The following is a 26,149-nucleotide window of genomic DNA, read 5'->3' as shown; positions in this document are numbered from 1 at the left end:
TCACAAACAAGTTATTAATTGTTACCTCCTAACAATGTGTTGACAGCAACTGCTTTATTCAAAGGTTGCTTTTCACACTAAACCACAGATCTGTTATCATACTGTGGCAGTGATCAAGCAATTCTTTAAAAACAAACAATCTTAATTTATTGGCTTGGAAATGAAGCTTTTGTTTGTCAAACATTAGAAGAAGAGAGTTTGAATTGTGGCCTAAATCCAAGAGCAATGGCTAGCTGTGTGTGTGTGTATATGTGTGTGTGTGGGAAATATTTTCCTCTTCCAGATGAGCTTGTTCAAAGCATCTGCTGACTACTTTACTGCAACTGTTGAGCAACAGATGTGGAGCTGTTTTCGTTTGCAGTGTTCATCAGATTGAATAGACGTTGCCTTGTATGGTCTGTTTTATTTGCCTAATAGTACAATATCCTAGCTTTTATTCTACTTTATCATTAAATATACTTTCCAATGACTTTCAAGCATTATAAAGCATTAATTGATTTCTCTTAAGTACTCACCTGATGACAGCCTCCGTGTGTTGTATGTTTTCCTTGAAAATTTACTGAGTAATGACCTTTTATGCAAATGCACAGAGGCACCATCAGTCACCAGAATGTCACAAATAGATCATCCAAACTGGAAAATTCACAAAAGCTCAGCATCAGTCAGTCATACTTGTATCCTAAATACTGGCAAATGAGATCTCATTTTTAAGTCTGCAGACTGATTCAAGCTATGATTTTTAGGCTGCTGGGTTCCAATGCTGTATCTTACCAACTGTAGCATATAACCTGTATCCAGCAAAAACTGGGCTGGCCCAATGGTTTGTCTATAATGTGCATTCTGTGTTTGAGCCACCATCAATCCTAGCTTAGTTTGTTTCACAAAATGAAGGCCTTGCTGCTTGATGTTTTGTCTTGCTGAATTAAATATTAGTTCCTGCTTTGTGTATGAGTCTGTCTTTCAAAGTAAAGACTGAGCGGTTAATAATAGTAGGTTATAAAACAACTGGCAAGATCCTGAAATCAAACAAGTGCGAACGAGTTAAAGGAAGCACAGCCTGCTAGAGGACTGTGGTTAACATAGTCTGTGTGTGTGTGTGTGTGTGTGTGTGTGTGTGTGTGTGTGTGTGTGTGTGTGTGTGTGTGTGTGTGTGTGTGTGTGTGTGTGTGTGTGTTGTTGGTGGTAGTAGTAAAGTTCATCAAACACTTTTCAAGCAAAAATGCACGTATCTGTTTATCATAATAATTGCATTGCTACATCCAGGGCTGGGCTGAATGTTTCACCAACCAGCAATGGTGATGAAACCACTCCACCACTGCACATAACACATACAGTGTATAATATGGTCCTCCTTGAATGACTTTTATGCATAACACACACTCTGACATGTACTAAGCATGACTCTCTGTCTCTCTGTTTTTCCATATGAGAGCAAACTTATCAGCAATGCAAGGCCATGATGACACGCACTGTCAAGACACCCCCACATTCTTTAATTTTTTAAATATTTTTTTTCCCCTGCAAGTTTACAAAAACACGCACACACACATTCATCCGACCTCCGCTGAGTGATTCTGGCTTAAGCCCAGTGCTAATAAAGAGCTGTGATTTCTGTCAGCGGAGCTTGTTTAGGTTCAGAAAGATTAGCTTCTCAAAGCGTAGCCAGAATAGATAATAGATGTTTTGCATTGGACATTTATTTGTTTGTTTGTTTTTTCTCAACATCAAATTTAGTCTTCAACTTTCGCTGAGTGGGTGGGGTGTTTCTTGTAACTTAGAGCTTTGTGTTGGTGTGTAATAGCGAGTGTGTTTAAAAATCTGTCTGTTTAGTAATTAGAAAAAACACTAATCATCCATGTGTCTGTGGTAGGTTGTTGGTTTTGCTGGTAAAAGTTGACACAGGTGATTAGTATTTGGGCAGAGTGGACATATTTTAAAGTCTATACAGTTCCAAAGCATAAAGAAAAAAACATTTCCAAGTTCCGGGTTTTGAATCTGCTCCCCTTTGTCTTGTGATTTTTTTTTTTTTTTTTTTTTTTTTTCAAAATATGGTTTCTTTTTTTTTTTTTTTACTATTTAATATAAAATCAAAAAGTTAATCAAATTATTAGCAGATAATCATGATCGCTGGCTTATACAAGGCATCAAACTCATACACTGTCCATGGCATGTGAATGTGCCAGGCAATGGGAGACTTAGTCTGTTAAAATAAAAAGAATCCCAAGTGATTGTTCAACCTAAGTGTCAATATCCTGCATCTCATAATCCCCATTTTCACCATCGTTATCATTTATATATACATCACTGTTTTGCCAAAAAAATGTTCTGTTCTCATCTAATCATTCTGTCTTTGTGTCTGTTCCCTCTGCCTGCTTTTATATTTTAAAATGTGTCACCTACTCTTCATGTCTCTTTCAGAGATGCTTGTCTACAGCCAGTTCCCAGCACTGGAGGATTTTTCTCTTGTTGTCTGCCATGTCTGCAGTAAGGTGGTCACTCCTCAGGGCATTCTCGCACACTATGGTAAGTCACACACATACACAAACCCCTCAGGGTAGAACTTCACTCTCTCACACACACACACACACAGCTTCAGGGCATAATCATACACTTCACTAAGTTGCACGCATTCACACACTAGGGAATACTGTCCATTGTCACACAAGAATCCCAAAACAAACCTGTGCATATGTGCACGCACACACAGAGCGGTTTAGATCAATGAAGTAAATTCTATTAATCCCTTCAGGGCCCTTTAAAACATGACCTGCCTGCAGCTTAGCCCTTTATGCAAAACAAACATCATACAGTTATACCCTCTAACACTCAGCAGGTGGATCAAAGCTGTTAAACACTAAATCATTTACAGACATTGTGTATATGCATTTTTATCTAAAACAGTAGGTACATGCACAACAGAATTTATCCCCGCTGTTAAAACAAGACCAGTCCAAGACTGGATGAGGCTGAAAAATTCTTCCACATCTTCCACAAAGTGAGTGTCTGGCTCCAGATCAATATACCCGCATACATCATATGTTTCATCGTTACATGATCCATGCATACAGTGCAAAGCTGCATATGCTTCTTGAACATATAGGCTTACCATCATTTATGGGCCATGGGATTGTGGTTGCTATGGAGACTGGACCCTAATGACAGCAGCTCACAAGTTGCTTATCCGCTGTCAGTTGTCGTCACATTTATTAAATATCAAACTAATGGTTACAGTATAAATTCAAATTTGCAGAAGGATGAATGTCCATCTACCTCTTGTTTGTTTTTGATTGTGGCTCCATTGAGCGCGCTCACATCTGCCCGCGAGCTGCTGCTTCCTTCTGTTGGCGGCAACTGCACCAGCTTTAGTCTTCTGTTGGGGGGGTGGGGGGGTGGGCATGGTTGCATTTAACAGACATACACATTTAGACACTAATACACTTATTTCTTCCTGTAAGTAGAGAGGCCAGTGGAGTTGCATGCACACACATTCTCACTTTCTGTTTCTCAGCAGAAAGAGGTCAGTGGTATTGTGAGGTACACACACACACACACACACACACACTCTCACAGACTCCTGGCAGCCAGTGTTGTTTTGTCCCTGCTCCTGCCCCCTGCAGGCCCCCTTCTCTCTTGTTGGCAGTATTTCTACTTGCTGACACGCACACAGTCGGGTGACAACAGGTCTGAAGCACACTCGTGCACATGCACACACAAACGCACGGTCAGGAATGGGAATCTCCTGAGAGCTCCCCTATAAAACAAAGTGATCCTTCGGGCTACAATACCATAATAGTCAGGCACCAAGCAGACCAGCGGGGCAGTTCATACTGACTAGTTGGAAACTAATTCCATATGGATTGCATCATGTACTTTTCTTTTTAGTGTTGTGTATTGCAGTGACCTATAAGTCGCATAGTCCAGTTACTGTAGTTGTGTCACTTGCCGCATACTTAAGTGAGCATTATGTACACAACTGCTTTGTGTCATGGCATGAAAAATACTTGTCCTGACCACTGTTGAGTTGATTGCCTCTAGGAGGGCACCCTGTCAGGATATTCTTAGGATATTTTATGCATTTCCTCCCATTGTTGTAGATTCCCATCATGTCACTGCAGTATCCTCACAAGCACAGTGCCATTGTTCCCTGCTGGGGATACTGCTTTAAATGTTGTGACCCTGTAGTAGTATCTTTTTATTCATCGCAGTGGCCTTGTATTTGATTTTGTGTGTATCCATCATTGGATTAACTTTCATGCTTGACCTGTATATCAAAACAGCACTAAGGCTTTACATAAACAGAAATGCATGCATGCACACTCTCGTGCACAGAGAACGAGAAGGGGATTGGCTGCCTCAGGGGTCAGTGGTTCCTAGTTTTACATGCCCAGCTTTTTTTTTTTTTTAATGTATTTAAAGAGATAACTTAAAGCTAGAACATGCACTCAATAGATTTAATATATGCCATTTCTTCTGTGCTAAAAGGTTAACATATACTATATTTCATACATCAGAGGCTTGCTCTATTTAGTGGATTTGTTTATTTAAATCTCCTTAGAGTAAAGCAAGCATGTATATTCTTAGCATAAGTGGCCCAGTGGGATATCAGCTAAATCCCTTACGCTGGCAGTGTTAGCAGCATGTTCGCTCCAGTGAGCTTGTAAAGAAAAAAATGTGCAAAGAAACAATGCTTAATGCTTGTAAGTGAACCTTAAAGCTTTTTGTGGGGAGATCAGAATATTAAAGTGACATCTTCCCAATGAAACAAGTATGACTTCATGACTTCAGTCTTATAATCTTATAAATATTATTTCTGCAAATGGATATCTACACTGTCTGTGGGCAATTGAAAGATTTTGGTATCAACTTGATTTGGCCAGTGGCATTTGATTTCATTTGAATGCATGTGGGTAAAAGTCCATGTGTAGGGCAAATAAGGAACACACTGGCTGAAATGCAATCCAGAAAAATAACACCATCATCTGAATATCATTTATCTGCATTCGTAGTTGGGCTGTAAACAATAACCTGCACATGGAACAGGAAGTAAGTCTTGGCCCAGATATTTGTCGTCTGTGGTATGCTGTGACACAGTGGCTGTAATGCCACTACTCGATAGCTGATTGGTGCCTGTATTATGGCAGTTATAGTTAGTATTTCAAACAGCATTTAATCTGGACTTCTGGGCCTCAAAAACCATCAGAAACTAGAGAATGCAAGAGTCACAACAGCTTTTTTTTTTTTTTTAAATGTGTGTGTAAGCTATGCTTTTGAAGCCATGTTCTTAAATAAATCAGGTCCCCACAGTATGTTCAGATATTTCAGTGTATTTCTTTCTTTTCTTTTTTTTCAGTGTATTTCTTTCAATTATCATCTCCTACCGTTTCCTCTCCACTCTTCTGAGTGTGTGTGTGTCTGCTAACCTTGCTCCTGCTTGTGGCCTGCTGTGTGTGTGTCTGAGTGAGTCAAGTGCATGATAAAAGGTTCATTTGTTGCTGTTGGTTGGAGTGTCTCTCTCTTTACTTGCCTTTCAATTTTTCTCTTTTGTGATGAATTAATTGAGCAACGACATAGATCATAACAGTCCTGCTTTTTTTTTTTTCTGTTGGTTTCATTTAATTTCTACCTTAAGCTTCTGTGTTTTACTGTGTTGTTTTTGTTGTTGTTGTTAAAATGTATGTTTCCCGGGCTGTGGTTCACATGTTTTTTGGCTGATGTTGGACAGTTTTGCCCTTAACCACAGAACTTCTGTTGAGTTTCGTTTACTGCTACCGATGCTCACTCCACAGTTGTGATATTGTTATTGTGGCTTGGCTGTATGTGAGCCATTAACTGAAGCCAATTAAAATACCAACGATAGTGTACATGAGAGGAAGTGTCTTCAGTTTTTTTTTTTTTGTTTTGTTTTTTTTTGCAGTTTAGAAAAGCAAGATGCATGACATTGACATATTTTTTTACTTTATCTCACATACAAGGGGAGAGACATTTCTCAATAGTAAGGAATGTTTATATATACGTATCTATAGATACAGAATAAGGTACACACATAATAGATGAAGGTCCCATTACAGAGCTATTAACTTTGCTTTCAGTACAAGAGAGCAATTTCTCCCAATTTGTTATATTTAAAGAATTGCCACAATAATTACTATAGCAGTTAGGGCACTTTAATGCTGCATGGCTACAATAAGAAAAGACCTAAGTATAAAATAAAATACAAAAATATCCACTGTGACAAGTGCAACATTATGATAGTTCATTGAAATCATCTGTTGAAAACCAGCAGTGCAATTTAAGCTTTGGAAGTGCAGAAAATAATGCTCCCTTTTTCTCTTTCTGTTAAATGCAGAGGACACCGCTGTCCTGTTTGTATAAGCTTCTGTTTGTAATGTCAGGAGTCAATGCGAGCAGGGGCTTGGTGTCTGTATCCAGGAGGCAGAGAAAGTGCAAGTCTGATTTCAAAATTTAATGTAGCGGTAAAACGTTGCACATGTTTAAAAAAAAAAAACTTTACTAACTGCTAGCAGACAGCTTGTGGATGACAACTGCTGTGCTGACAAACTGTTCAGGTGTGGTGTGTGCTCTGAAATATTTGCTTCATAGTTTTTTGTTTTTTTTTCTCTTCCAAAGATACCCCTTTATGGCAGTCTATTTTTGTTGTTGTTTTCAGAATCTGTTGAGGATTAATATTAGTATCGATAATAAGAAATCTTTCCATCACTCCTTCTGACAGCCTGTCTTTTCTCTGTCTTTCCTCTGCATTACTATGACAACCCACAACTGTGAGCTGTTACAGATCTCTGATGCAATATAACTGCATATCCGTCATGCTTACTGCTTGTGATTGTGATATGTTTGAAACCATGTAAATTTAGCCTTGATTTCTAGTAGACTAAACACAATTTAATGATGTCCTGAAAAAAAACAAGAGAAAATAAATGTTTGTTCAGCATTACTCTGTCCGCAAGATATTCTTGGGAACTGCTTCAATAGTGGTATTTTGGGTACATGCTCTGAATAGATTTTTCACTATGAATACAACCAGAATGCCATTGGCTTTTAATCCCACACAACTATCTCTTTTTAAAATTCCAGGACTCATTCCCTTTGACTCCAATACACTCTGAGAATCTTCATCAGTATTTCTGATTTTCTCATGCCAATTCCTCTCTCTACTTCTATCCCCTGCTCCTCTGTCAATGTAAACAAACCCAGCTGAGCTCTGAGAGCTTCTGCTTCCTCATCACCCATTAGCTCCTCCCACAGGATGAGTCAAGAGCCAATCAGCAGCCGATGGGGCTCTCGGCATTGCCATAACAACGGGCAGGCTGAGAGTGTAGTAGGGAGGTGGCTTAGTGACCTTGCCTGGGCACTTGCTGTATGTACTGTATGGTAAATTAGTGTGGTTAACTCTCAGCTGACTCCATACTCCCTGAATGAGTTCTGATATGAAGGACTTCTGGGGAAAAAAAGTTGATCATTATGTGACATATAGATATAAAAGCTTTAAAAAGTTTTGAAACTTTGTTGCCAAGAATTATTTTTTGCAGTTCTTTTTTAATTTGAATGTTAATTGGCTTGTTAACAGTAATTTTGTTGTTTTTAGCAAGATATCTTTTTCTAAACCTAGTCATCTGGCATATTTTTAAAAATCTATTTATTGCATAAAAATAAAAAAAAAAAGAATATAATAAACCATAGTATACACATAGTATGAACCAGTTGGATCACAGAGTACTGGGGGTATCTGGCTTGGCTGAATACCCACAAGATGTCTGGCATCATATTTATTCAGATTTCTTGTTGACCTTATTCCTGACTGGGAAAATAGTAAAATGCCCAAATTGGAGAATAACCCTGGTTTAAATATACAGCTTCATTCTACTTTACAGTCAGGTTGACTAAAACAGTGTGTGTCTAATATGGGAAACTGTGTGAAATAATGTGGGATATTATGTGTGAAGTTTGCACTCTTGTAACTGCATACCTGTGAATGTGACTCCGGACTTTGATCCTAATACTCTGAAGACAGCTGCCCCTGGATGTCTGCGTCCACGGGCTTATTTACACACCTGCCATGCGCACACACACACACACACACCACAGAGTCACACATGCAAATTACACTCTCACAAAGTAATCATAATGCATATTGTGGACGCTTGACTTTTGAATTCTTTATATTTGCCTCTACATCTGTGGCTCTGCACAGGAGTCTATTTGCAAATGCATATGAGCAGGTCTAGTCTTGGCTGTTAAGTTTGGATGTATTTCTGTGTGCAACAATGCTGGTCTTCATTTTTCAAGAGCAGAAAATAATGACTCAAGTCACAGTAAAGTCTGCTAGTGATGTGATGATGTCGTCCCAAAATTAACATCAGCTTTTCTACAGCTTATCTGTGAGCTAAGTCTTGCAGATGTTGGTTGGTTTCGTTAGCTCACTTGCAGAAGTGACATGCCAAAGGGATCCAGAAGAGGTAGATGGCATGCCACCTACTTTGTATACTCTATTCAAAACACTGTTTTACTGTTTGTGTCTTTCCCCCACCTCATTTCTCAGTGCTTATGATGTATTCAATCCTCTGTTTTCATTCAGGTAGCTGGGGTATAGTTTCCCTGTGAGACAGACACAGAGACAGTCCTGGACCACACACCCCCACTCCCCCACCCACCCTGCTCCCACAAAGACATGCATAGCAAAAACCGTAAGTGTAAGCTCCTCTCCTCTCCTACGTTTTCCTTCCTGCAGCTTTGTGATTTTACTCCCCTCTGTGTTTCCTTCTGTGTCTCAGCATCTTTTTTCACTTGTGTATTCTGATCAGATCTGGGTCAAAAGGTATTTATAATTGTTGGCTCTTGTTCACATTTCATATAGTAGCAGTATGGGGGGGAGGGTGTTGATCACGCAAGGACACTTCAGATGGTGTCAGACGTGCTGCTAATTAGAGAAAAGGACCTTCAGTTGATTTGCAAATCCTTTTTGTGGAGAAGTTGAGCCACAGATTTGCTCTCTCCTGTGTTACAGCACAGCCATCTGGCAACTAAGCAGGGTAGAGATGGTTTAAATAAGACACCACACTCCAGACTCAGTGCTAATTGAAGGCAAATAATATCCAAAGTTAGCACTAGCAGTGCATGATGTTGTTGGTCTGTCTTGATTGTCAGAATGTGATTATTATTATTACCATTTTGTCATGCATTTGTTTGAGCTGACTCTTTCCTTTTGTTTTTTTTGCTCTTGATCTGTTTTAGAGAAGCAACACAGCTCCCCAGTCCCCTCCAGGAGTCCTTTGGTTCCAATGAAGCCCAAAGCACCCCCAGTGGCCCCTGCTGTGGCTCCCAGCCCTGGGGACACGCTGGCATTCAGGATACCTAAAGATTACCCCCACTCCCGCTTCAGCAAGGCACCACTTGCTGTGTACCCACCTAAGGGGGCGCGGAACAAGACATGGTGTGTGTACAATATGATTACATTCTTACTCCTATCCCCAGTCCAGTAGAATGCTGCATTTTATACATTATTTGCACAATGTTTAAAGATGTCTCTTTCCACTTTTCTCCAGCGTGTCACTGCCAGTTGTAAGCTTAGAGAAGATGCCCTGCCTCAGCCGAGCTGACTCAGCATCGCACGTTCGCCTCACCTCTTCCTCTTCCTCCCCTTCTCCTCATAAGCCTTCGTCCCTCACCACCCAGGCCTCCCAACGTTCGAGCGAAAAGCTCACAAATGGTCGCGGCAGCAGCGGCCCATCTACACCGCGATCCACCACGCCTCCATCCTCTCTAGATAAGCGGCCCAGTCCAGCACGCTCCCCACTGGACAGAAAGGCGGCGTCGACACCGTCTCCCTCCCCACTGGATCGGAAATCCTCCCTGTCGCCCTCACCTTCTCACCGAGCTGTTGCTCTGCCAGCTTTGCCGTCAGTGTCGCAGTTGGAGAAGAAGCAACAGAATGGGACTAAGACTCCCTCCAGGTGTCACAAAAGACTTTCAGGTCAGTACTTGTGTTTTTTTTTTTTTTTTTTTAATTGACTCAGGGCAACTCTTCTTGCATGGATGTATCACTGTGACACATTTAATCATTTTACTTCCTGCCTTTTTTATGGTTGATTTAGGATTTCAGTCTGTCAGCCTGCAGCTCAAGAAACTGATTCTTGAAGCTTCAGACGATTGACATTCCTGTGCTGGAAGAGTTATATAATTCAGCCTTTGCTCATTTAATTCCTTCTGCTCAGCTTTACATTAGAATTCCTACATTACTGCATGCATGGCACCCAGATAAGCTTGTGCACTTTTTCTCAATATTCTTTGGAGAGCTTTCAGCCTGAGTGTTTAGCTGCAGACGGGTCAGCAGCAGGGTGAGACTGCGAGCTTCGGTATTGGACGGACATTTAATAACTTTCTCTCTATTCTCTGTCCTCTCACTATTTTTTCGATAATTCTCAGTTTCCTTTCTTGTTATTCTCTGCTTGCGTGCCTACCTCAGCTTTCTTTCTCATTCTAACTCCCAGTGTTTTTTTTTTCCTTTCAAATTAGCATTCGTGCACACCAGGTTACCTTAGTGGATAGTTCTGCATAAGAGGGGGGAAACACATGATAATAACGTTAAAAAGGTTTGTGATTGATATTTCAGGGTTTCTTTTTGTGTCACATCTCTCTGCAGCTTTTCCTTCTCTTCCTCTTTTCATTTCTTTAATCTTTCTCTCAGTTTGCGCTGAGTGTCTCTGTGCTCTGAGCCTCTGATTTACACCCTCTAATTCACGAGCTCCCACTGCCAAAAAGCTGCTTGTCTTCTTGAGAGATTTTCCCCACCTCCCGTGTCTCTACATTTTTTTCATCCTCTCGCTCTCCACCTCCTGCCTCTCGACCTCCTCATTTCTCTCTCTCACACACACTCATACTCTGTCCTAATTTTTCTTTCACAGGCTTCTGGCTTTATCCTTTTCTCTCTGCACATCACTCTTTTTGTTTCTCACTCTTCTTGACCTTCTGCTTTCATTTTCCGTTGGTTGTTGTTTGGTTACTTGTTCTCAGCAGTGTCTTCCCTCAGCCTCTGCTCTTAGTGATCCTCTCTCTCTCTCTCTCTCTCTCTCTCTCTCTCCTTCTCCTCTCTCATCTCTCTCTCTCTCTTCTCTCTCTCTCTCTCTCTCTCTTCTCTCTCTCTCTCTGTCTCTCTCTCTGTCTCTCTCTCTCTCTCTCTCTGTCTCTCTCTCTCTCTCTTCTCTCTCTCCTCTCTGTCTCTCTCTCTGTCTCTCTCTCTCTCTCTCTCTCTCTCTCTCTCTCTGTCTCTCTCTCTCTCTTCTCTCTCTCTCTCTCTCTCTCCTCTCTGTCTCTCTCTCTCTCTCTCTCTCTCTCTCTGTCTCTCTCGCTCTCTCTCTGTCTCTCTCTCTCTCTCTCTCTCTCTCTCTGTCTCTCTCTCTCTGTGTCTCTCTCTCTCTCTCTCTCTCTCTCTCTAACTTCCTTTGTCTAGTTTGTGAGAACTGAGTGTGCAAGCATGTGAGTTTGTTTATGTCTGAGTGCGTGTTTGTTGCTCTTGTTATATCCACTGGAGCTGTTGTCTCATACTGCAAACATAGAACGATTACAGGGATTATAGGAAAGGCCAGCACAAGATTACAGCCCTCTGATAGTAACACTGTTTAAGATAACCTGCTGACTGGAGGTTGCTGTTGATTTGCAAGTTTGTGTGGAGGCAGAAAGGGCCGTCTGTTTGCACTTGTGGGCAGTGTAGGAAATTAACTTCTTTTTTTTTTTAAAGTTCTTTATTGCATCAATTAGTTTTGACATTTTCAAGTTGACCCAGGCTATAAAACTAATCGAAATGCTAACATGATTTTTTTAATGTATTCCAAAAATAAAATTCTGTTTTGGAACCTATTTCTTTTATTATTTTTGTATGTAGGTGCCTTAGTCTTGCTCCTTGGATAATAACAATCTTCTTACAGACTAAACAGCTTAAGTTTTAAAACTCATCAACTAGACACAACTGTGTAATTGATACCCTTAATAAGTTAATAAGTTTGTTTGGTGCTGTTTTCTTTATTTTATTTTCTTACTCTAATGTTGTCATCTCAGACATGCTGCTTTCTGTTTTTGAAGTGCTTCCAATCAGAGAAAGTTGGCTTCAAGGGTGAGGAGCAAAAACAGTGTTTTTTGGCTGTAATAATAAGAATAAAAACAAAAAAATGAGTACAATAGATCCCCATTAAAGTTTTCTGGACACTTGAGTGAACAAACACCAAAAGCAAAGATGGAAAACAATGAAAAAACAGAAAGCCAGAAAGGTTTATCATAACCAGCAGCCTCTTACAAACTCCATATAGGTGTTTCATCCATGCTTACTGTAAATATATAAGCTGTTGTATAAAAGATATTTTCCAGTTGCTGCTTCTCATGCTAGAGTCATTTCATCATATTCATTAACACTATACATTTAACACTATTTCTACAATAAACATCTAAGACTCGGGGTAGAAATTGACCTTAAATGTTAGGGCTGGAGATCATTATCAAGTGTGCATTTTCCCTGTGGATTCAGTTCATCAAGGCTGGAGACAGTTTACTGGGTTGTCAGTCATTGGTGACTCTTGTCAGGCTGACAGTATGTCGTGTCAAGAATAATTTGTCAAGGAAAAGTCTGTGCAGTTTTTGTGTATTGATACTGGAAGCACTGCTAATAATGTCACACAGACTAGTACTATTAGAATAGCCTCAGACCACAACTGAATGATCAAATGAATATAGCAATATGCGAACAGACAAATATGAGTGAGAATGTGAGTGAACCGCTGTCTCAAAAGTGGAGAATTGATTTGCTCATGGTTTTGCAGCACTCCCACTCCCATCAAATGTGATTTGATACTTGAAGGAAGGAAGGAAGAAATTACCCGCTGATGCTGTTTCACTCCAGTGTGTGTTTGTGTGCGCGTGTGTTTTACAGGGAGAGTGTTTGATCCTAACAAGCACTGCGGAGTGCAGGACCCCGAGACGAAACGACCCTGCACACGGTCTCTCACCTGCAAGGTAACACAAATCCATGCACAAATGCACAGTTACCCCACACTCTTCACCTCTGTGTATTTTCTGTGGAGATAAAAGTAGCATCTTAACCTCCTGCTCTCTGTCTGAGGCCATTTGACCAGCAGAGCAGCTTTTTAAAATTTAGGGTGTGACTACTGAAGGACTCCGACCACAGCTATGATCCTATCTATCTATCTGGCTGCCTCTTTTGTGTGTACACCCTTCCAGTTTCTCAGTTAATGCTGGGTAGCATTGCTCAGGCATTACAGGGCCTACACTTCCCTTGATGAGGTAATTATAGATGTTGGATGAGGCTAAAACATCTTAAGAAGTAATACTCCATTTTACTGCCCTATAATTACCTCTGCCGAGCTTTACTAATCACTGCAAACTGGTTAAGTAATTAAAGATGTATCAGGCTAATGTGTTGCCATTTTTTTTTAATGTGGGAGTGGTTTGTCAAAATAATCTTGTAATCTGCTATCTCCAGCATCTCTGGATGCTGGAGATAGCATTCTGTCTTGATATGTTGGAGGCCACATTTTTGCACTTAAAAAAAAATATTTACAACATGCAACATTTAATATAGATCAGCCTTTCTTCACTTTTAATATATTTGAAATTGAATTTATTAGGGTTATAATATTAAAAAGATAAAACCTTTCTGTAGAGGGCATGCACAGCACTACAAAATAGAAGTTGAAACACTGTTATAGGGATAATAAGCAATGTTCTTGAGTTTATTTAAATATGCATGAAGAATCACTCAATTATGTAAATGCAGTATTTTTAAAACTCTTTATTGGGTACACAAGGTTAATAATGGCCACAGCCGGCCACTCTGCTTTCTACTACTGTTTGTGTGTAAAAATATTTGTGTACACAATATATTTTAACGTATTTGGATAATATCAACACTTAGAAAAATAAATCATGAATAAAACAGAGATGTGGCATGCGTCAAATATTTTGCAATTTTTATTTTATTAACTGCTAAAATATGAGGAATAATGTTCGTGCTTGTTTTCTGATATTAGAGACGAGGCTACAGGTGAGGAGGAAAATGATGAGATGGAGATAAGGGAGAAGAGAGTGCCTGAGGAAGCGGATCAGAAAGAGATGATTAAATTATGAATGTACAAAATTTAAGTGGTAATATACAGTTTGAAAGAGCTATTTGTGATTTTTAAATTGATGTGGTGACTAGATACCAAAGATATTTACCTACAGGCATTAAGAAAAGGACTATTTTCTATATTTTAATGTTCTTCTGCTCAATGATCTCTTTGAATAAGTACAGGAAGGAGTTTTCTCTCCAAATACCATCCTGCCTGTTTAAAGCAACCTCTCTAACTCGTTTTGTAAATAGCTATTGGAAAACCAAATGTTTGATGGCTGGTTACCTTCCAGAGTACCTGGAAGGGTATACAGGCTTGCCAGGCACAGGTAATATTTACCCGTGTTTGTGTAGTGTGATGTGGACACCTACAGTGTGAGGTTATGAGAACTGTCATGAAACCAGAGTCAAGTTTCAAGCCTCTCTCAGTGCAGCATTCATGCCTGTTGAAGTGTGTTTGTGGTACAGTCAATTATTCACAGATCAATATTTTCATTTACAAAGTCTCTATGGAAATAACCCAGTATTTCCAAACAGTCAGAGGAAGGAAAGTACAAAATTATTGCTAACTTTTTTTTTTTTTTGCTGCAGACTCACTCCTTAACCCACCGCCGGGCCGTTCCCGGCCGAAGGAAACATTTTGATGTCCTCCTGGCTGAACACAAGGGACGAGCGAAAGAGAAGGATGGAGTGAAAGAGAAGGAGAAAGACAAGGATGGAGCACAGGGAGGAAAAGAAGGCTCCAGCCAGGGTATCACATCTAAAGAGACCACGTCTCCCAGCAAGTCTCACTGCCCCAATGGACGAACCCTCTCCACGCTGAAGCTACGGCTGGCAAATGCACACATACCTAGGTACAAAGGACCACCATGTGAAAAGTATAAGTATACAGATCATGCAAGCTTTATGAATCTAATCAGCTTTTTCAAACATTCTGTATTATAACTTTATATAGTTTTCCAAATACTTCTGTTTTTTCTTTATTAAACTTAGGCAACTGAAGTTCAAACTATTCTTTAGAGAAAATTAGTACTTTCTAAATAAAGTTATAGCTTATTTATTTTAGTCTTCAGTATGTTTACTTATCATTTTTTAGGAGATTGTTTTCACTTAAATACTTGAGAATTTTTGCTTCAGACAGATGCACCCGTTTCCACCAGGGGGTGCTGTAAACGCAGTTTGCTAGAAGGGAGCAACAATAGTAGAAAATCACCCTTTGTCAAATTCTTGTGAGAAACTTATTTCCTGTTTCTGTTTCGAACATGGAGCCTTTCTTTAAAAAAGGGAGTTATTTGGAGTTTTGCCACTAGAACAAACATTTGTATATCACCCTTTTTCACTTTCCCATCTTCGTCCTTCCTTCGTTCTTTGTTTACACTCATCTTTTTCCATCCTCATCTTTTCTCTGCTTACCATCTGCATTCACATTTCCCTGTCACCCCTCCTTTTCTGTCTCTCTTTTGCTTTAATTTTCTTCCTTTTATCTCATGTGATTCCACTTGTTTACCCTTAACCCACTTTGTCTCATTATTTTATTCACCCCTCTGTCTCAGGGTTCCAGGAGGCTCTTCCACTTCCACTTCAGGTCTTCTGCTCCCAGCAGCATCTCCTGTCCAGGCTCCTAACCCAGAACCGGCTCTCCACAGCTGGGTGGCCGCTGCCGGAGAAAGCAGTCGACTTTCCAGTGATGAGGGGGATGCAGAGAATCCAGAGGACGCTGACAGACCTGCCATTCACTACTCCAATCATCACCCACAGCCTTTAGGGGTAAATACAAGGGCCAGTAATGCTGCACTACCATACATTTTCTTGGTCCATAAGCTCAGGGCATTCGTTGCCCATTCACAAATGTTTTAGTCATTATCTTCTATTTTATCCCTGCAGGGTCTGCTTTTATATACCAATTAAAGGAAATATTTTTGTTGCAGTTCAGCCTAAGATGTAGCTCTTATCCACTCTTTTCAGTAAACAAAACAAGGTAAGGTTGTGTGTAAGTTTTAGTTCAGACTCAAACTTAAACACACATGTGCAGCTTGATGGTATGCTTTAAAGGAATACTTTGCTATTTTGGAAAAAACTTTCTATTCTAGGTTAGAGAGTTGATCTCACACTCTTAGCAATGAGGCAGATAACAAGATAAGAAATAACTGGTCTGTCACTCTACAAAGTAAATTTTAACTCTTGCTCCCAGTACCTCCAAAGCTCACAAATCTGCACAAAGTTGCCAGTTTGTACAGATTCCACACAGAAGTTGCGGTTTCACTGAGTTGTGTGCAAGCTTCTTGGGTAGGGAGTATTTACTTGCACGGCATTGGAGGTTGCCAGGCATGTCGTCTTGTTCTTTTCAAAATAGTAAGCACTAAGTGCCCATAATGTTATTAAGATATATGGAAAGCTGATGCAGACGTGTTTGCATTTTCACTGCTGAACTCTGCATTAAACTCAATTTAAAGAAAATGCTTGCTTAACAGACTTCTTCCAGCCAGAACGCTCTCGCACCATAGTCACGTTTCCAACTGAAAAGTTGAATTAGTGGAGAAGTTATTAAGGCAGGACCTAAAGGTCAAAAGTAACATACAATAGATTGGAAATTTCCATTTTTAAATTGCACGTTGTACTGTATATTTCCAGTTAAAAGTTGTGGCCACCCATCGTACCAGGTATCTTTTCTTTGGTTTCTTAAATTCTTAAAGTATTTTAACATTTCTTTTTGTAGATGGTCTCTAATATAAGTTACCGTATTTTCCGGAGTATAAGTCGCACTTTTTTTCATAGTTTGGCTGGGGGTGCGACCTATACTCCGGAGCGACGTATATGTGACATTTATAACACATGAACCAAAATACTCCAGCCACTTGACATCTCCGTGAACTGCAGCTTTAAGGCAGTCTTGCGTAACCTGTGGGCGCAGTGGATGATGGATGGAGAGCACAGCTTAACGGCAACTGGGAGAATGCGCCACCCAACTTTCCTGGAAGTCATTGGATGGATCAAGAAAACATGGGCTTCAGTGACAAACCATCCTGTTGGGATTCAGAAAGGCTGGAATAATTGGAACTGCAGCTGACGACGAGTCTGACTAACGCGACACAGAAGAGGAAGCGGCGCTTCGTCTACGGAGTGTACGGAATTGTTTAGAAGTGACACCGAGGATGAAGAATTCAATGGATTGATGGTTTGGTTAACTTGTTAGTATGTTCTTTATGCTATGATTATCTGAATAACTTAATGTTACGTTAACATACTGTAGCGATTCTCTTAGTTAGAGAGCGTGTTGATGTTGTGGGATTTCGGACTGTTCGGGAGGTTCGTGAAGGCAGCATGGAGAGAGAGAAAAAGACCGAGAGCTTGCCTGTGTGTGTGTTGCTGTTCAGCTGTTGTAGTTGTGGTTGGCGTGGCTGTGGCCTACAGCAGCCGTTTTTCTGTTAATAAAGACGACCTTTGTTGTGAATATCGCCGACTTTGGAAGTGTGTTTACAACGTTACAATACCGAACACGTGTTCGTTGTGCGTCATGTAGCTGAATGTGCTACGTTAGCATAACGTAGGTGTAACCGTGTTCGTCCTGTTCTTTAATCCATTATTATTTTAAATTGCCGTTCAAGATGGAATTTGTGCTCTGGGTCTCGGATTCTATCAACCCCCCCCCCCCCCCCCCCCCCCCCAAAAAAAGTGCGACTTATAGTCCGGTGCGACCTATATATGTTTTTTTCTTCTTTATTATGCATTTTTTGGCTGGTGCGACCTATACTCCGGAGCGACGTATAGTCCGAAAAATACGGTAGTCTCTTTTCCCTTCAGCATCTGTTTTTCTTTATTTATGGCTATTTTCACACATTCACTGCAGTCTAGTCCATTTCTAGACATTACCCAGCCTAGATAGATATGAAAACACAAATATCTGATGTAATCATTTCTAAAATTAAATTATTTTAAACTTGGCCCCTCCTTTTTATAAAGTCTTTGTGAATCCTGATGGAGGCCAGAATTCACAGCGAGTGGTCACCCTGTATTCTTTACCCTTTCTCCTCTGTGCTCCTCCCAGTTAGTATCTTCACCTAAACCACAAGCATTATTTCTAGTATTGAGAATTGGTCTGAAGCACACTGCCTTCTTCTCTGTGCTAAATATCAGAAAGGACAACTTAGGACAGTGTCCCAACCTTACTGTTTTGTTTTTTCCTTTCTGCTTTTTACTCCTCCACTCATCCTTTTTTCCCTTCAGAATGCTCCACCTTGCCTCTCTTTATCATCCTTTTACCTCCATAATATTCTCATCCCCACTGTCTTTTTTCTCCCCTAAAGGTTTGCGTATTCAGCAGCAGGCTGATGGGACGAGGCCACTATGTGTTTGACAGGCGATGGGACAGGATGAGGCTGGCACTCCAAAACATGGTGGAGAAACACCTCAACGCCCAGATGTGGAGGCGAGTGTATTCTTTGATAAGATCGTGTTTCAGTTGAAAGTTAATAGGTCAACATCTCTGATATCTGCAAGGGTCAAGAATTGTGTGAGATTCAGTTTGGATCTTAACAAGAAGCAACAGGTGGCAATCAGTATGGATGAGCAAAGGACTGCGCTTGTCAGTCGTGGGAAGCATAAATTCTATTTAATTTTATTTTTTTTAAACATTAGGAGGTGAAATAGAATCACAAAGAATCAAAGAAGACCAAAATAAGCACCAAAAGAGAATGCATAACAGGTCTGCATGCACTTAGTGGTTACAGAATCACAACAGATAAATAGTTTCTGAGTTTTAATTATGTGAAGAGAAGTAAAAATTGCAGAGAGTTAAGGAGGCTGATGAAATGAGGGGAAGACTCTAAACTGAGCTCAGAAAACCACTGTTCTGTAAAATACAGCATATTGATTGTTAAGGTTTCCTCCAATTTATTCTGGCAATAAACCAACTTTATTGGTACATTTCTCCCTTGAAAGATCCTCTTCTCTGTGTTTCAGGAAGGTGCCTCTGGCTGCTGAGAGCCTCCTCTCCCCCTCTGGTACATCCTCCATACCTTCACATCAAGCTCCTTCTCCCACCTCTCGTCTGCTCAACTCCCTTTCCAACTCCCTCTCCTACACCGCCACGTTTCCTCAGTCTGCATCCACAGCTGGGGTGTTCAACATCAGAGACTCCCCGCAACCCCACGCCCAGGTGTTCACACAGGGCAAAGCCCGTAACAGCATGCATAAAGCGAGTCGTCCATCCAAAGATGTGGAGGACCCTGTAGCGGGAACTAAGAAGAGAAAAAACTCTTCCTACTCTTCCTCCTCATTTTCCTCTTCTTCCTTGTTTCCGACTGTGGATAATCACAGAAGGAACGACAGCAGCTTTCATTCAACATTACAAGGCTCGGGAGGGACAACTGCCTCCCCGGCCAAGAAAAAGGGACTTGGTGTTGGGGATAGTGGGCTGTGGGGCAGTTCAGAGGACTGGCTGTCCAGAGCTGATGGGTCGCAAAGCCACAACTCACAGAACAGGTGGGTCCACAGTAACAAAAGTTTAATGAGTCCACAGTTTTGAAAACTGATAAAAATTGCAATTTTGATCTTTGACTTTAGAGAATTTCTCAATAATATTTGGTTATACCGACAAGCTATGCCATTAAATTCTCTTTTAGAGCCTAACAAATTATGATTGTAGTCAGAGGGAGTACAGGCTCAGTTCAGTATATAATTTATGCAGTATTAGTATGCAGACAAAACAGACACATTTCTAACTCTTTTGCTCCTCTCCAGTCGTGAACTTGGCACCACCAGTATACCCTACTCGCCTAACAGGGAACCAACCTCAGCCGCTCATCAGTCTATGGCTCCCCCCACGGGACCCTTAGCTTATGGGGGAGGAGCAGAAGGAAGGAAGAGACGGAGTCCCAGCTCCTACAGAGGGAAGGGCAGCAAGCTGAGCAGACCAAGCGGGTTAGAGAGCCTCTTTGGGAACGGAAACGATAGCGGGGGGATACTAGCTTCAGGGCCTGAATCCCCAAGACAGGTAAACACACAGGGTTTCTCATTATGATCTACTACTTGGAATATATTTTAGTGTCATCAGTTCAGAATTTTCAAGCCAATCTTATAGTCAGCTGAAAGTTGGTGTGTACACCGTCTTCAGAGGCATCAGTCCAGTCCTTGTACCTGACTATTTTCAGAGGAATGTTTCTTTTGGTTTTTTTTAATGGCACAGTTCGACAGGCATAAATTTAATATTTTTTGCACCAATATGGCAATTTACAAGCCAACAACTTGGTGCATATCAGCATGCTGTGCACTGTGTCCTTAAGACTTTGAGGAAAATGGACAAGTGGAGGACAAAAGAAGAAGTGGCAGGCCAATCTACAGCAGATGAACAGTATCAGAAAGTCATGTCCTAAAGAAATAGGACCTGAGAGATGCACCTGGCCCTTCAGTTGATCATCTACTGTTCATTTAGAAGCCTCATCAGAAATGGGCTCAGTGGAAGGGCAGCTATCAAGAAGTCATTCTTAAGGAAGGGAAACTGGGAGAAAAGGCTGAGGTATGCCAGATTACACAGGAACTGAACTGAAAGTCAATGAATCCAAGTGTGAAATTTGTGGTTTATTCATTATCAATATGCATGGAGGAGGTCAGGAGAGACGTACAACAATGAGTGACTACAGCCATCTGCAAAACAAGGTGGAGGCTTTCATGGTTTGTGGCTGAATTTCAGCCAGTGCTGTTGGGGAGTTATGAACGCACAAAAATACCATCAGATTTTGACCCACTATGTAATACCATCTGGAAAGCATCTGATTGGCAACAGGTTCATTTTTCAGCATGACAATGATCCCAAACACTGCCAGTGCAGTGAAAGCATAACTGGATAGAAAAACGCACAATGGAACACCATCAGTCATGGATTGGCCTCCCCAGAACTGGGACTTCAACATTATTGAAGCATCTTGACTGAGAACAGAACAAAAAGCAGCCAACATCCAAAGAAGAATTTTGAATGTCTTTCAAGAAGCCTGGAGAACTATTCCTGAAGACTGCTTAAAGAAATGAAATAAAGAAAGCTGCTTAAGAGTTCAGGCTGTGTTGAAGAATAAAGCTGGTCATACCATTGACTTTTATGCTTGTTAGAACTATACCAACTCTGTTTTTGTCTTATATACTGTATTTCCAATTATGTCTGCACACATTTCATTAAAACGCTGCACCTATTTCCCATTTTCCTAAAATAAAAGGGGTGGTTCAAGACTTTTGCACAGTACGTTATTTCCGTGGTCAAAAATTTGTGTTCATTCCAGTTCAGAAATTGGGAGAACCAACAGTTTAGGCCGTGTCTCTCTCAGCCTGACCACCACCACTCTTGTTTGTCACACTTTGATGCATTCAGTTTGAAATTTGGTTCATTGTCTTCAGAGGATGACCCCCTGACCTTTCCTCTGCAAATACCATAAGGTCAAAAATTTAAATAGTTTCAGATTTTGATTAATGACCAAAAGTTGCAAATAAATAGGTTATTGTAATTATAAGCTTGTTATTAAATTTATATCGTCTAATAATGAATGTCTTTGTTGTGCAAGTAACTAGATTACAAATTTAACTTCATCTGTTGTGAAACTGTTGCTTTACAGGCAAGAAATGAAAATCACTGTGTTTTCTCTGCAGGCCAAGTTGCATCACTGACAGAAACCTGTTTCATGGACAGAATGTTGGGCAGCTGTTCAGGCCACCACCGTTTGTGACCTTTGACCTCACCCACTCTTCCAGTTACAGCACCAATCAGACTGCTTCATCTCAGCGATGTCACACCTATTTTATCCAAAAACAGCTCAGCTCAGCTCACCCGCTGTGACAGCGGCACTGAAGTCTTTGCCCACAGTTGGCTGGCAGTTGCTTCCACTCCCCATCCCTCAGTACGGATCATTTTGATGGAAAGCTGCTCTGCGTCACTGTGGTTGTGGTCTTTACAGAACATGATTTCAAAAACCTTTTCTTCTCCTGATAAGGGAATTTGCTTCAAGTTTTTAAGGCACTGTTGATGATACCACCACTGTTGACTTCTGCAGGGGGAGAACCAGAGTTTAATACCAGTCATCTGAGCGGAAAGACAACTGTGATTGTTTTGGGGGGAGTTTGATGGTTAAAGGACCTACTGACACAACTACTGTAGGACTCAGACTTCAGCTATGCCACCTCAATGGCTCCATCACCCCTTTTTCTATCTTTCTCTTTGATTTGAGCTTTTCCTCTTGCTTTAAAAAGAGATGAGCTGGGTTTTATCCAGCATTTACTGCTCGTTTAGCCTCTTTCTTTGTGTACCAAACAACTTTGTCCATTTCTCTACTAACTGTCTCTTGCCCATATTCCCTGTTCATCCCAGCATGCCTGTGTTCAAAGTGCACTTAACTGCCCTCAGTTCCCTTTGCTTCCTTGTTCGCTGATTCCAGAGCCATCTCCAGCAGTGCCACACAAAAACCTGTTCATACTAGGGAAGAAGAAAGCATCTGTGTTACCAACAGCGCCACATCAATGCATTGTATTTCAATATAGGAAGAAGTCAGATTTCATTGAGTGTTTTTTTTTTTTTCTTTCTTTCTTCGTCCTGGTTTAAACATTGCAAGAAAATCCTGGACTTGCATCCAAAAATTGAATAATTATTATTATTATTATTAGGGTGTTGGATGGTGGGGTTTTTTTGTATAATAATTTATCATTCTTAATTTTTTTTAAATCTGACCATTGAGGTTTGAGAGACTTTTTCAGTAAAAAAAAAAAAAAAAAATTATGGCATTTTGAAGAAATGTTGAAAGTATTATTATAGTTCATATTGTTGAAAATGTGTACATATCTGTTCTTATTTTTGTATTTATTCATAATTGTCCCCTTTTGCTAAATATGAGGTAGAAAGGGGGGGTATTTTGCCCTCCCATCTTAGTCGGTGTTTAATAATAATGATGATGATGAGATCGGCCTGGTTTCTCAAAACCTTCACACTTCTGTTCATTAGCAGTTAATAATCTCACAAACCAATTTGAGCTATGGCTGCTGTCTGTGTCCTTTCTATTTAGTCTCATTAACGGATGACAATATGTGCTTTTTCAGTTAAATGTCTAATATTAGCTTTAAATAATTATGTAGTCTGACAGAAATCTTAATCTCTGAAACTGCATAACCATATCTCACATGTTGTTTCTTAGTTACATGCTACATATTATGTGTATACACTGTAGATGCAGTACTGTGCAAGTGTTTAAGGCTCTAAAAGTAAAGTGAAGTAGTCTGGTTCTGCTTAGTTCTCATTTAGAACCTCTCTGGACCTGTCCTGTCTCGAGATAACAGGCCAGGAGGTCACAAATATTTCTTCCTACTATTGCTAATGAGTTCTCTCCACCCTGCATTATACATCCGTTGTTTGCTAAATGACAAAGGTTGATGGGGGTTTTTTTTGTGTGTTTGTGTGTGAAACCAGGCCATTATTTGTATTTTCATATAAAGGGGTCCCACTTTCCTGTTTGCCTGTGGTTCCACCCTTTTTCATACTTCTTCCAGTGTTCAAAAGTTTAGCTCTATATTTTTAAACTATATCTTCCAAGGCCTGTTGGCCTCATCTCAGTGCGATTATGCTTGGTTGTTGTGTTATGTCGTGTCAGAACTGGGTCAAAATGTATCCGCTTGCTTCACAGCTGCCCAGCTCAAGCTAGGTACCATTTCTTCTCTGGTAGCTTGGTAGTCATTCCTTTGAGCCTTTGGTGTCTTTTATCAGGTGTACAAAAGCAGCGCTGTTTAAAAAGAAACACCTGAGTTTGAAGGGAAGTTATAATGCAAGGCACTAATAATGTGTATTTGTTTTTTGTAGCACTGTGCTGCCACAAGTTAATGTTCAGTGATTCAGAATTTAACTGAGGATACCAAAATGTTGATCAGGAAAATGTTATGATTCTAAAATGTGAAGTGATTTTTTTTTTTTTTTTTATTGTTTCAAAGGGGATCTCTTATGCTCACTTCTATTAATAATTCACAGTTCAAAACAATCTTTATTTACCTTATACTGGGCCTTGGAAACTGGGAGTTTTATCTTCTTCCTGAGCCAGTTTTCATCTATTTAGTGGCCCCTCCCAACCACATGGGTAGAAAAAAACTGTCTAAAATGGAGCATTTAGATCAGTGTAAGGCCCAGGTTTTTGGCTCACAAGGATTACTTGTACATACTGAACTTTGACAGCTAATAAAGAAAAGCATAACAGGTCCATTTTGAAGTGCTGTAGGTGTCATAATGGGTCAGAAAACAAATGGCATAAACCTTTAAAATGTCAGAAGTACCCCTCTTCACCCATGTGCTGTTGCTGGCAGAACTAATGTAACTGAAAGCAGTTCAGTTTACTGTACAGCAGTGTGAATCTCTTAGAAATGCACTCACCTGGTACTTGCCAACTGCTTCAGCAGAAACTAACTTCTGGGACTCATTTGCTGTTTTGTTTAAGCACTAATGAGGAATTGTACATAATCAGTTGTATTTGTGTTAAGTTTTTCCAAGTACTCAAAGTGCTTCCCATGATTGTCGATCAGTGTGTGAGATCATCTAAGTTTAGATCCGTTTAGTACAACCTGCATGGTAGTCTTTGTTTTGCTGTAGATACACATGGTTTAAACTGGGTACTCGTTTGACTGTGTACAGTTAACTGGCTAACATGCCTGTGAATACAAGATTACAATTGTTTCACAATTTTCTTTGCTGTGCTCACTTTTGATAAGAGATCAACCCATACACTACTAAAGCGATGGTTGATTTTGGATTACTGGCTACAAATCCTGGTATCATTGGAGAGATTTAGATTTTTCTCACCCAGTACCTTCTCACATGTATCTACTGATCAAAGATCACGTGTTTGTTGGGAAAAGCAACCCACCCTGAGTTACTGTTTGAAGAAATAGAAATGGGAAGTTACAGTCTGTTGCAGCTAAAATTAAGACTAGGCTTGTGGATGCTGATTTCAGAGCAGTTGTATATTGTCTTTGGTGTTAACATTTTTTTTTTTTTTTTTTAAACCCTCCCTGTTTCTTTACTTCTTTTTTTGCACTTTGTCATTTTGCCCAGATCTTTAATTACCTTCTATTTATATAAATATTTTAGATATAAAGATTTTTTTTTTTTAAATATTTGTCATAGTGTTTCTGGCAACTACATTAAAAGAAGATGAAGAGTATATTGTTGGTCAGTTGGCCCCTAAACCAGCACACTGTTGTTATTATCCGATCCAAACTGTGGTGAATGTTGAATGTCTGAAAAATGCCTTGTTAAGATTTGGGGGTTTTATTCAGTCTTACTGCAGTTGGTTTAGAAAATAGATTTTCCACCAATACAACTTAACACATGCTGTAAAAATGGTCTTATATCCAAGCTTTTATTAAATGATTGAAAGTGGGTTTGTGTTATTTGTAAATCAAAGCTGCAGCTTTTGAATTGTGAAGAAAGTCCCACAGCTGTTTATTTTGTCTTTTTTTTAATGTCACTCCTGCAAGTATCTGAATGTTTTCTGTCCCGTCCTCGTTATCATTGGTGTCTGACGTGTTTTCGTATCGCTGAAGACGAGCAAACACCTCTTCTGTGGTTGTCAGTGTTTCATAAGGAAGCTTTGCTTTTATTTTTTGTAAAATGCAACATTTTGACACATTTTAATGCTTTAATTTTACCAGATGCATCTGTAATTACCGTTTTCATCAGTGAAAATATGAGACTTAAATGAATTCTGTATGCTTTCTATCTTAGAATGCTTGCAACATTTAACCTTTTTTTTTTTTTTTTTTTAATGGTCTTCTTTCCTAGCAGCACAGCTCCAGTAATGGTGATAGGAGTCTCTTACCACTTTGGTCCAGGCTGAAATATCTCAACAGTTACGCCATAAAAGGATCTCTGAGTGGGGTGATCTCCTGACCTTGTCCTCTTTGTGTTGCCTTTTTTCCCTCTTTGTGAAATTTCATGACAACTTATTTGATAGGTTGCCTTGATTATTGTTCAGAGAATGAATCCCAATAATTTACGGGGTCCCTTGG

General features: G+C 40.1%; 1 protein-coding gene across 2 annotated transcripts in view; it reads left to right on the top strand.

The window, feature by feature from the left end:
* Nucleotides 1-25,521, top strand: part of atxn7l1 (ataxin 7-like 1) — a 29,961-nt gene extending 4,440 nt beyond the window's left edge. Inside the window, exons 1-11 of one of the 2 annotated variants that reach the window (XM_030720409.1) lie at nt 2,419-2,523; nt 8,594-8,702; nt 9,250-9,448; nt 9,561-9,988; nt 12,935-13,017; nt 14,723-14,985; nt 15,685-15,898; nt 18,436-18,557; nt 19,091-19,612; nt 19,871-20,123; nt 21,764-25,521. In XM_030720409.1, the coding sequence (XP_030576269.1) occupies nt 8,687-8,702; nt 9,250-9,448; nt 9,561-9,988; nt 12,935-13,017; nt 14,723-14,985; nt 15,685-15,898; nt 18,436-18,557; nt 19,091-19,612; nt 19,871-20,123; nt 21,764-21,781 (2,118 nt within the window). In that variant the 5' untranslated portion in view covers nt 2,419-2,523; nt 8,594-8,686 and the 3' untranslated portion in view covers nt 21,782-25,521. Of the gene's footprint in view, nt 1-2,418; nt 2,524-8,593; nt 8,703-9,249; nt 9,449-9,560; nt 9,989-12,934; nt 13,018-14,722; nt 14,986-15,684; nt 15,899-18,435; nt 18,558-19,090; nt 19,613-19,870; nt 20,124-21,763 lie in introns of those variants that run through there. The other variant, XM_030720408.1, reaches the window with a different exon arrangement.
* Nucleotides 25,522-26,149: the final 628 nt, after the last annotated feature.

Source organism: Archocentrus centrarchus, chromosome 23 (genome assembly GCF_007364275.1).
Source record: "Archocentrus centrarchus isolate MPI-CPG fArcCen1 chromosome 23, fArcCen1, whole genome shotgun sequence".
NCBI classification, from domain to species: domain Eukaryota; kingdom Metazoa; phylum Chordata; class Actinopteri; order Cichliformes; family Cichlidae; genus Archocentrus; species Archocentrus centrarchus.
Note: the sequence above shows the minus strand (reverse complement) of the source record. Positions and strands in the feature narration are given on the sequence as shown.